This window comes from Schistocerca serialis, chromosome 2 (genome assembly GCF_023864345.2).
Source record: "Schistocerca serialis cubense isolate TAMUIC-IGC-003099 chromosome 2, iqSchSeri2.2, whole genome shotgun sequence".
Classification (NCBI taxonomy): domain Eukaryota; kingdom Metazoa; phylum Arthropoda; class Insecta; order Orthoptera; family Acrididae; genus Schistocerca; species Schistocerca serialis.
This window is the reverse complement of record NC_064639.1, coordinates 1,061,951,593-1,061,963,884: the sequence shown is the minus strand read 5'-3', so window position 1 is coordinate 1,061,963,884 and position 12,292 is coordinate 1,061,951,593. Positions and strand designations below refer to the sequence as shown.

The 12,292-nt window shown below is 37.5% G+C and overlaps 1 protein-coding gene across 1 annotated transcript in view; it reads right to left on the bottom strand.

The window, feature by feature from the left end:
• LOC126458511 (protein FAN-like) overlaps nucleotides 1-12,292 on the bottom strand; it is a 209,785-nt gene that overhangs the window by 36,626 nt on the left and 160,867 nt on the right. The window contains exon 17 of the mRNA XM_050095606.1: nucleotides 5,247-5,356. Within this exon, the coding sequence (XP_049951563.1) occupies nucleotides 5,247-5,356 (110 nt within the window). The remainder of the gene's footprint in view (nucleotides 1-5,246; nucleotides 5,357-12,292) is intronic.

Sequence of the window (12,292 nt, the reverse complement as noted above, 5' to 3'; positions counted from 1 at the left end):
ACTTTTTTTCCAGTTTTTGTCATCCAGAAAACCGCCTGCGGTTTAGAATCGAGTGCAACGTAAGCGGAAGTTCTGAAATATGTTGGTAGGTGCCGCCACAACTAACTTCTGCCGTCGAATATATGTAGCGCTACACAGGCTTTGCAGGCACAAAGATAAATACTGGGGCCAAAACCTCTGTGTCAGTAAATAAATTTAAAGAAAAAAAAAGGTGGAAGACGAGCTTTTTCTCCGCCCCAAATTTCGACCACTGCATTTTAATACATTATCCAACGGAGTAAATACAAATTCCGTATTGTACAGCTTTTCAATGTACTACGAAAATCCGACTGGCAAGACTGTTTGCGATGTTTGTCAATATGGCCAATTCAACGTTCTGAATTTCTTACTACCTGTGAGAAGAGACGGTTGCTAATGGGAACTTTTATGAATTGTGAATCACATGCAGTATTCTCTTCACCATAAGAATAATACGAATATAAACATTTTGCCATGTATTCTTTCGTGTTTGCTGCTATCTCATTTAAATCCTGTCTGAGTGAGTCAAGTGAGACAACAGCAAACGCGGAAGAATACACATACCATGTCATGTTTATATTTGTATTATTCTTATGCCTAATAGTGATAGAGTCAGAAATGAAGCACGGCAATTGACTAGATTTTTAAATCTAAGATGACTCTAATTTCTGTGCAGAAAGTAATGTACTAAAGAGGCATCTGCAAAGATTTCCAAACGGAGAAAATTTTTCGCTAAACTGTCGTTCAGAACATCATCTATAACGCAGTTTATTATTTGGTTCTCGTTGATCATTATCAAAGAAAGCAGCAGTGTAAATAACAACAAATAGCAGTCTCTTGCCATTGTTTCGCTAATGAGACGATTCCTCACTTCTTTTTTTTTTTTTTTAATTGTAAGCAGCGGTAGTGCGCACAAAAGCAAGCCATGCCGCGAGCGGCGACAGGTCGTGAACACTCATTATCAGAATGCGACAAATAATGCATGACACAGTATAGTAATGTACTTTCAGCTTAGACTAGTTGCTAATAAATTTACAGGACGAGTGTGAAAGTGAGCCTGATATACTGTGTTTCTCAGAACATCACGTTATGAATGGGATCAACATGATACAGATTGAGAACTTTAGTTTAGCTACTCATTACTGTAGATCTGTTACGGAAAAAGGTGGTGTTGCAATATTTATAAAAAATAATATAGTGTATAAATCCCTAGATTTAAGCAAATACTGTGATGAACAACATTTTGAGGTGTGTGGCATTGAGTTAACAGCAGATAGTGCAACTGTTATTGTTCTGGCTGTTTACAGGGCACCTGCTGGAAATCTAAATGTATTTCTAAGACAAACTGAATCCCTTCTGGCCCACCTATGTAGGAAAACTAAATCTATCATTGTTAAGGGTGACTTCAATACCTTTTAACAGAAAATAGAAACAAGACAGATTTTGAACATTTAATGTACTGTTACAATTTAGTACCAGTGGTGGACACTCCAACTAGAGTAACTGCCAGCTCTAGCACTTTAATAGATAATGTGTTTGTAGATAAGGATATGTGCAATAATTTAACCATGAAAAATATTATAAATGGGCTCTCTGATCATGAAGGGAAATTCCTCACTCTAAACCAAATGAATGTACAAAGAAAAGAAAATTTCATTTGGAAAACATTTAGGATTATAAACAGACACACCACTGAAACCTTTAATCAGCAATTACGGCTTGTGGACTGGTCTCCTGTATATGCTACAATTGATGTTAATTCAAAATTTAATATATTTATCAATGAAGTTACAAGCCTTTTTGAAGAAGCATTTCCTAAAAAATCAGTGAGACAAAAGCCTGTTCAAATCTGGAAACAAGCCTTGGATTACTAAAGGCATCAAAATCTCTTGTAAAACAAGAAGAGAACTATATGCTGCAGCCAGGAGTTCAAATGATAACAGTAGGATTACACACTATAAAATCTACAATAAAGTTCTGAATAAGACAATTCAGGCAGCAAAGAACATGTGCTTGAAGGCAGAAATTGACAACTCGAGCAATAAAGTAAAAACTATCTGGAAATTTGTAAAGAAGGAAACGGGGAAAAATGCAGTTAGTAGTGAAAATATCCAAATAAAAAGTGAGGGTAATCTTGTTAGCGATCCAAAAACAGTTGCAGACACATTCAACTACAATTTTTTAACAGTAACAGAAAAAATAGGTTTACAAGGGTCCATGAAGCAAGCCATCAATCTTTTGAAAGCTAGAGTACCTGGTTTAGTGCAACACATGAAGGTAAAAACAGTCGCTGTTCAAGAAATTGAAAGAGTTATTAAATCCCTGAAAAGTAAAAACTCTGCTGGAACTGACAACATTTCTAACAAATTATTAAAATACTGCTCCAGTCATGTAAGTAAAGTCCTTTGCCACATTTTCGATGCGTCACTTAAGCAAGGAATAGTTCCTGAGAGGCTTAAGTACACAGTTGTAAAACCGCTGTATAAGAAGGGGGATAAGACGGATATTGCTAACTATAGGCCAATATCACTACTGACAAGCTTTACAAAAGTTTTAGAGAAACTAATGCATGCCAGGATAGTTAAGCATCTCAGTGAACACAATAGCTTCTGCAAAAGTCAGTTTGGATTTCAGAAAGGTTTGTCAACAGAAGATGCAATATTTGCATTTACTGGCAAACTCTTGGAATCTATCAACAAAAAACTGAAAGTGATTGGCATATTTTGTGACCTAACAAAAGCATTTGACTGTGTAAATCACCAAATTCTTTTACAAAAAGCTGCACGTCTCGGTATAAGTGGTGCAGCAGGGAAATGGCTTGACTCATATCTGTCAAACAGGAAACAAAAAGTTGTAGTAGATAGTCAAGATGGTGTCCCAATATCTTCAGAATGAGGTACCATCACATGTGGAGTGCCACAGGGCTCAGTTCTGGGCCCCCTACTTTTTATTATATTTATAAATGATCTTCCTCTCTCTACGGAATATTGTAGATTCACCATTTTCGCGGATGACACTACACTACTTATTGATAATTCGGAAGATAAGCTTGAGGTAACGGCAAATAAGGTTTTAAATGAAACGGTGAACTGGTTCAACATTAATGGTATTATTTTAAATTACTGTAAAACAAAATATATTCAGTTCCACAAAACATCCAAAGATGAGGAAATATTTGTAATGGTAGGTGAGCAGACAATAACCAGGGTAGATTCCTCAAAATACCTAGGCTTGCATATTGATAGCAAACTGAATTGGTCCAACCACATCGTGGATCCGTGCAAAAGACTAAGTTCAGCAACATATGCATTGCGCATTGTTTCTTCTTATAGAAATATGGAAACCATGAAGTCAGCCTGTTATGGTTACTTTCATGCAATTATGGCATTTGGAATTATATTTTGGGGAAATCAGCCACTGGCTAAAAAAGTACTGTGTGTACAAAAAAGAGCCATAAGGATCATGTGTGGAGTCCATCCTAGAGCGACATGCAGGAATCTTTTTAAGAAGCTTGAAATACTTACATCCACTGCGCAATATATATTCTCATTGATGTGCTTCATAAGGAAAGAAAAATCCATCTTTAAGCTGAATAGTGCATATCACAGTCACAATACTAGAAGGAAACACGATATCCACTATGAACAGCCAAATCTAAGTATGGTGCAGAAAGGAGGCCATTTCAGTGGCTGTAAGATTTTTAATGCCCTCCCTTCAAGAATTAAGTGTTTGGTAGATGATGATCTCCTGTTTAAAAAAACCTTATGGCAGTTTCTATTGCAAGGATCATTTTATACATTAGAAGAGTTCCTGAACTACAGTGTTTAACATCTCTTGTATTGTAAATTGCAAATGTATGCCCAAATTTGTATTTGTAATACCGAATATTTTTATTGTAAACATATATTTTGCAATATTTATTTCTCTGTAACACTTATTATTTTGTAATCTTTATCTCTCTCTAAAATGTATTTTTGTAGTGGGACCTAAGTTATTGTTTACTGTTTTTTGTTTTGTAATCTCTATTTCTAAAATGTATTTTTTTTTTTTTTTGTAGTGGGACCTAAGTTACTGTTTACTGTTTTTGTTTTGTTTTATGTATTACCATAAATTCTGGCCAAAAGCTTGTAAAATTGACACGTTCCATATCCTGTGATACTGTCACAACATGGATCACCGGAACAAGAGATAAATAAATAAATAAATACACCTATAACAAAGAGAACGGCACTTATTATCAGATCAAAGAAAAATAAGCAATCAATTCAAATCAGACGAAGCACGTGAAAAACGAAGGGTACCCGTATAAATACGGACGGAGCACCTGATGCATAGCAATGACTACCTGGTAAAGCTTAACTGCTAAGCTTACGACTCGAACCAAACTATTGTAGCTGTATCGTCATTCATTCGACCTAAATTGTGTCTCATATTACAATGGACCAACTTTGTTTCAATTTGGTGGTGTGACCTAAAACTGTTCTCCCCCCTTGAATTTCGAGTCTCAAAGTTCATGTGCGGCTTAGATTCGAGTGCAGCTTAGATTCGAGTAAATACGGTATATTACCACTATTACTACTACTACTACTACTACTAATAATAATAATAATAATAACAATAATAACGTACTATTATTGCAGTTAATCTAATAACACAACCTGGAAAATGTCAGATTTGGCACAGGATAAAGGTTATTCATTTCAACAATGAGCAACTTAATAAACCTAGTTAGGATTGTGAGAAGTATCGCCTTTCACACATAAACTGTTTCATCATTCTTGTTAATTTATCACATCCGATTTCAAAGCATGAATTCCATTTTATTTTTCAAATCTACAGAAATCCTTGCTAACAAACATCTTTAATTGGCTGCAAAATAAGTAGCTAAAGCTTTGATAATAGGCTTTCTTACATTTTTAAGTCATTATATTTTTTAATATTTCCTGTATGTGTCTTCAGAAAAAATGTCTACGCTATGAGAGCATTATGTAATATGAGAATTCTCCTTTCAATCTACAATGTATTACTATCAATGTTACTAAATTATTGGAAAATAGTGCTTAGTTAAATTTTGTGAATATATTTCACAGGGCAATGTCCTGTACAGTCTCATAATAAAGATATGTTGGGCATTAGTATAACAATTACATAAATTAATGAGCAAAATGTGAAGAAATGTCATATTATTCTGTGTCCTGTAAAATGAACAAAACCAATAAATTACAAACCTGCATGTGCATCAATTTGTTTAAGTAGTGTAACTTGTACTAAGTCCCATATATACAGACTTCCAAGACTTCCTCCAAGAATGAGTGTCATCCCATCCCAGGCTAGACACCTGCAAATTAAATTTGTTCACTCATTAGCTTCAGTACTATTGTTTTAAAACAACCAGAGATATTGTACAAATAAAGTGAAGGCCACACTATGGTCTTGTTACAAAATCTTCAGCACTCTCTGTTTTCTTTATAAGTTTGAGTGGATCATTCAAAATATATGAGGCAACACAAATAAGAATTATATTTGAGTGAATCAGTGTTACTATTCTGCCAAAACTTTATGAAACATAATTTTACATTTTCAAGAAGAAAACTATATCATCAAGTGTAGGTTGCTTTGGTTGGTTGGTGTGGTCTTCAGTCCTGAGACTGGGACTGGTTTGATGCAGCTCTCTATGCTACTCTATCCTGTGCAAGTTTCTTCATCTCCCAGTACCTACTGCAACCTACATCCTTCTGAATCTGCTTGGTGTATTCATCTCTTGGTCTCCCTCTATGATTTTTACCCTCTACACTGCTCTCCAATACTAAATTGGTGACCCCTTGATGCCTCAGAACATGTCCTACCAACCGATCCCTTCTTCTAGTCAAGTTGTGCCACAAACTTCTCTTCTCCCTAATTCTATTCAATACCTCCTCATTAGTTACGTGATCTACCCGTCTAATCTTCAGCATTCTTCTGTAGCACTACATTTTGAAAGCTTCTATTCTCTTCTTGTCTAAACTATTTATCGTCCATGTTTCACTTCCATACATACTACAAGTACGATGCTAGTGCTGTCTCTGGTGTTGTGTGGGAACAAATATCCCCTTAGGTAGGCTGTGATCACCATAGGATAGTTTGACTCACTGCTCACACGGTGTGGCAGGTGGCATATTGCTTTCAACTGAGAACAAACCTAGATGAAATCAAATAATAAAAAATCTTGGATGGAATATCAACAATATGAAAAGGATAGACTGCTACTCAGCACTTAAAGAAGGCACTTAGTGGCAGACAGGCAACTGAATAAGGAATGCTAGATATAATTCAGCTATCAGACTAAGTCCTCCATCAGACGTCGACAAAAAACACACAAACACATACAAACTTGGCCACTACCATCTCCGACTGCTAAAGCCCAACTAGGAGAGTTTGGAATGGCCTCAGTAAGAAGTATGAGGGAACTGTTGTGCCCTTTAGAATTTCAAGTTGGTGTGCTGGTAGCTTCTGCTCACATAGCTGTGCACAAACTAAAACCGAAACCTTCCAAAGTAATAGTAAGATGAGTTCTATCACCACAAACACCTTGTAATTACAAGGCATTTTTACTTTATTCAGTGGTAGAATGGACATACTTTAGTAACTGTTCTCTGTCAACATGCTGTCGTGCTCTGCAGAAGTTTAGCACTCTTCCTCATCATTATGGCATGCCCGTGTTTTTGTTCAGATGAAAAATTAGTGAATTATGTGAAGAGTTTACCAGAAGAAAATTCTGAAGAAAAAGATATTTTTGAATGTGATGAGTTGAATGATAAAAATGATAAAGATGACAAAAATTACACAGAATATCAGCCCCACAAAACAGAATCATCAGAGTCAGAAGATGAACACTCAGAACCTGTAAAACAACAAACAAACAACCCAGTGTTTACATGTTTGATTCCAGTAGTATAACAAATTCCTTCTCACAGCCGAGGAAAAAAATCAGAAAAAAATCACATCCATCTCAGCATCTGGAAGTTGGAAGTGCAGAGACTGCAGCTGATAGAACAGTGTGGACTTGAATTGCACAAGGGCATGCACCTGGAAGATTAGGTTGTCACAACATGTTGGTTGAAACTCCTGGGCCAAAGTGTAATACTAAGAAACTTATGGTTGCAGGCAGTTACTTGAGTGCATGGCGAGTGTTGATAAGACAATAATATTCTACAGAACATAAAAACTTTACAGAAGTTCGAGCCTGAGAACTTCTCCAAAATGACGCATAGGTACTCAATATTGTCTAATTAGAAGCTGCTATAGCTATAATGTATGCACGTGGAGTATATGGAGGAAAGAACTTCCCCTTGAAACTTCTGTGGTCTCAAGGAAGAAATAAGTTCATTAAAGTCATGCCATTTTTAAGATTTCATGACAAGTACACTCATGTCGAAAGACTTAAGACCGAAGGCTTCACAGCAGCTACCCCACTTAGAATTCATATCTAACTGTATCCAGAACTACAAACCAGTTGCATTTATAACCATTGATGAGCAATTCTACCCATGCAAAGCTCAGTGCCACTACATACAACATGAGTGCATGACTAGGGCCTCCTGTTGGGTAGACTGTTCACTTGATGCAAGTATTTGGGCGACTTGCGTGTCAATGGAGATGAAATGATGATAATTAGGGCAACATAACACCCAGTCCCTGAGGAGAGAAAATCTCCGACCCAGCCATGAATCGAACCCGGGCCCTTACGATTGACATTCTGTCGCGCTGACCATTCAGCTACCGGGGACGGACATACAATATGAGTAATATACCAGACAAATTTGGTTGGAAGTCCTGGCTCGCAGCATATGTCAGTAGTAAATAAATTGTGAATGGATTTCCTTACTTGGGTAAACAAAGTGAAAGACCCACTAACATACCCATTGCAGAGCATGTTGTTACATGTATTATGCAACATTATACTTCGAAAGGAAGAAATGCAACATGTGACAATTCCTTCACAGCAAAACATCTTACAGAGCAGCTGAAGTGGGAGAACACAACCATGGTGGGTACACTGCAGAAAACCGGAAGAGAAGTTTCTCCATCAGCGAAGTCTACTGCCAGATCTTTGTATGCTACTATTTTATACAAATCTGGTGACACAACAATTACCTCATATCAGGAGAAGACCAAGAACAATGTTGTTCTGTTGAGCACAGTGTACCAGTCAGTTGCAGTGGACAAACAAACACAGAAGAAACTCCCTGAAACTTTGAGTTTCTACAATTCTAGGAAATTTGGAGTTGATATTGTGGACCAGATGTCTCGTTTGTACACTGTAAAGTTTGCCTGCCACAGATGGCCTATGCATGTGGTTTTCAGCGTCCTTCACCTTGCTGGTATCAATGCCTGGATCCTTTACAGAGAGACAACAGGAGAAAAAGTTTGCCGATGAATGTTTCTTTTCTCCGCTGTACATACAATCACGGAAAGGATCTGTTCATACATTCACTGCGACCACTGAAATATGTGGAGTACCCGTGTGGAAGACCAGCCAGATAGGAGGATGCAAAAGTTCGAACAAAACTAAAAATCTGTGTGTGCAGTGCAAGAAATTCGTAGTGGTTCATATGCTGGAAGTGTTCAGTATGTGTGTGCACAGTGTTTTGACAAAGATGGTGGCTTTGGCTGAAAAGATGTCACATTGAGAAAAAATGTCATTTTCTTGTTATTGCTATAGAAATTTGTGTCAATTTTTCTTTATTTTTTGTACTAAATATATGTTTATGACGTGTTTGGGGCTTTGACTGAATACAAGTCATACAGATAAAAATGTTATTGTATAGTTATTTGTTTATTTTCATTTGTAAGTTTAGTTTAAATTGATTTTGTATTTACAATGTATTCTTCACTTTGATCTTTTTTTATTTAATTATACATACTTTCTATAGTAATTTTTAAGCATAATGCATTTGTATGATAAGTATAACCCACTACTGACCTATAAAGACACTGTACTGAAGCAGTATTGCCACAAGTATCACCAAGTGAAATTCCCTGGTTTCCAGACAAGTTTTAGCATTTTTCCCTGATAAATTTTGACAGCTCAAGGTTAAATAAGACGTAAGTTGACAAAATAGTGTAAGGACTTCTGCATTTCTTCTCCATGTGACCAAAAATCATAAGTACTAACATCAACATGTTTTTCAATGAACTGTTTTTAGATGGAGACAGCAAGCGAGTCAAATGGTATGTATGTTTTATTAAGACCACCATTGGTATTTTTTTTTTCAATAAAATAAAACACATTTGGTGACAAAAATATGCATATCCTTGAAGCCACAAGACAGATTTAAAATACCTTCACTGATTTCAGAAGTAACCTCAGAAGAAAGCAGGCCTCTTGAAAGAAGTGTATAAGGCAGGGAACAGTTGTGTAAACCAACACTATAGGTGACCACCAATAAAATTTTGGTTCTACTATGTTCGTTATTGTTGGTTATTAGTGGCTGTGTTATGTCTATGATTTTACAAGTATTATGTGATTATTCTTTTGAGAAATATGTGACTACTAGTGTACAAACAGCCACCAAATGCTACAATTTTTTTTCTTCTTATTGTGCATACTTTCTAATATATAAATTATTTTCAAAATGCCAAAATGTACTAGAAGAAATAAAATGTCTATAAAATGACACACTGTACAATGTACTTGTAGTGGGACAGTCGCAGTTCCTGCAATCCATTGCCCATGGCCTCTGACCTGCTGAGGACCACCACAGTCCTGGGTTCTTGGATAAGCCATGAAAATCCGCCACATTATCCCACACACAAATAGACCCGACCCGCAGAAGATTGGTGAGACTAGATCTGATGGTAAGGTTTGCATATTAGTGGGAAATGATGGGCTTCAGATCGACAGGCCCAGTCTGTTAGAGATACCTGCAGAAATGGCCTGTGGTTTTGGCCCATCGTGGAAGTCCACAAGTGTGGCCAGCAATTCACGTGTCACAGACACCATGTTGATTAAATGAGGCTGCAGTTATCAATCAATGAAACAGATAACTTTGCAAATACTCTGAGAATCAGTACCAATGAGGATAGGTATCAACTCACTGTAAAGATGATTGCTGAGGTGCAAACAGTCACACAGAAAAGACAATCAAACTCTCACAACTAAATTTTTGGCCATAGTCTTTGTCAGAAAATGAGAGCATACACACATTTACACAATCACTCAGACACAGCTCATGCACACATGACTGCCATATGTGGCCCCTGCCTCAACAATCTCTGAAAATCAGATCCAAACAAACCACCCTGTGAAGTAACTTAAGAAGTAAAACTGAAAACAATGAAGAAAAACTTCACTGGTTACGGTAGTTGTAGGTAGTTTGCTAATGCCAGTCCTCCTAATACTAATGGTTGTGAAGTACATATTTTGTTACACTTGGGTCGTAAGTTCTCTCAAAAACTACAAATCTGACATTATTCCATAATTTATATTCACCAATTGGAAAGGTTTTTTCTTTCCTTTGTGTCCACACACACTTTTTTTTGTGAAGTACGATAGTCGTGTGTGTGTGTGTGTGTGTGTGTGTGTAGTGTCATATTAGTGTCGGAGATGATGAGAGAAGGAAGAAGTTGAAACCTGGTGCTGGCACATAGCCTACTCGCTCTCAAATAGCACCAAGGTGAGCAAGGTGAGTGCCAAGTTTAACATCCTCATCCTAAGGATGATAGGGATGATTATGATGATGTTGTTGATAAGGATGGTATCAACAATATCACATGACCTCACTTCATGAAACAATGCAGGAGGTTTGGAATTTAATTAGGACATCGGTGCGAAGACTCGTGATGAGGGACTTTAGGTCACCACCCCTCCTGTTGCCTCTGCCATACAGGTAAAAGGAACACTGTCAACAGCATGTGACATTCTGCTGGTAACTTTGCTAATATCTTCTATATGCTAAACCTGAGGTTGACATGTCTACATTGCCCCCCACCCCATCCCTTGCTCCTTCTTGTGTAAGAGAATAATTAGAGAACTGTTAAAAAGTTTTGGAAAAATTGATTGCTTTCACAAACATTCTGACAATAACTTTGTTAGTTTCTTTTGTGTAACTTTTCCTCCAGCTCTAACCAATTTTAGTAAAACATCTGACACCTATTTCATTATACCTCGAATGGCCTTATACATTTAATGTTGTATTACTTTTGGAACATCATTAACTAAATTCACCATCAGGTTTCAAGAACTGTGTGAAGAAGATCAGCCACAATGCCATCCTCTGCCTTTGGAAGCCATTTGGATGTGGTGGCAATGGACAAGACTTCTATCCTAGCTGCTTTCAACTTTCTGAAACGTGGAACCACTACTTTGCTTTCCAGTAGCTCCTCAACTGACCTCTTGAGGCTGAATGCTCCATGTTCCAGTCTTTCCACTAAGAAAAAAGCCCCTGGCAGTAACAGGAACTGAATTAAGGTCCTTCACATAGCAGACAAATATGCTGATAACTCAGTTATGGAGGCAAAGAGGAATGGCAAAATTTACTTGATTAATTATATCTTTTACTAATTCATCTTTTGAACTACACATATACTTAAAGAAATTTAAAATCAAACAATGGAAACAGGATGGAATAACAACAATAGAATGAAATGATAAATTGCTACTCACAATACAGAGAAGACGCTGAGTCACAGACATACACAACAAAAAGAATGCTATACATTTAAGCTTTTGGTCAAAAGACCTTCTGAATTAAAAAAAAAACACTTAGACATTCACACAAGCACAAATCACACATACCTGATTATTGTCTCTGGCCACTGAGACCAGACTGTGGACTGCAACAGCACTTTATGGGGGAAACAAACTGGTGGAGGTTGTGGGGATAAGATGGGGGCTGCGATGGGGAGGGAGAGACAGAGATAGCAGGATAGGGGTGGAAGAAGGTGTAGTGCTGCTTGTCGGAGTATGCAGGGAGGTGGTAGGGACAGGGTAGGGCTGCTAGGTACAGTCAGGACATTTGAGAAGGGTGAGGTGCGTGAGGTAGGGGAGGGGGAGAGGGGTGGGAAGTGGAGTGGAGAAGAATAGAAGGGGAAAAAGATGAGTGGGTGTGCTGGTGGAATAGAAGACTGCGTAGTGCTGGAGTGGGAGTAGGGGAGGGGGACAGACAGCTGAAGGACAGGGACGAGTGAAGGGTGAGGCCAGGGGAGTTACGGGAATGTAGGATATATTTCAGGGTGAGTTCCCACCTACACAATTCAGAAAAGCTGATATTAGTAGGAAAAATCCAGACGGCAC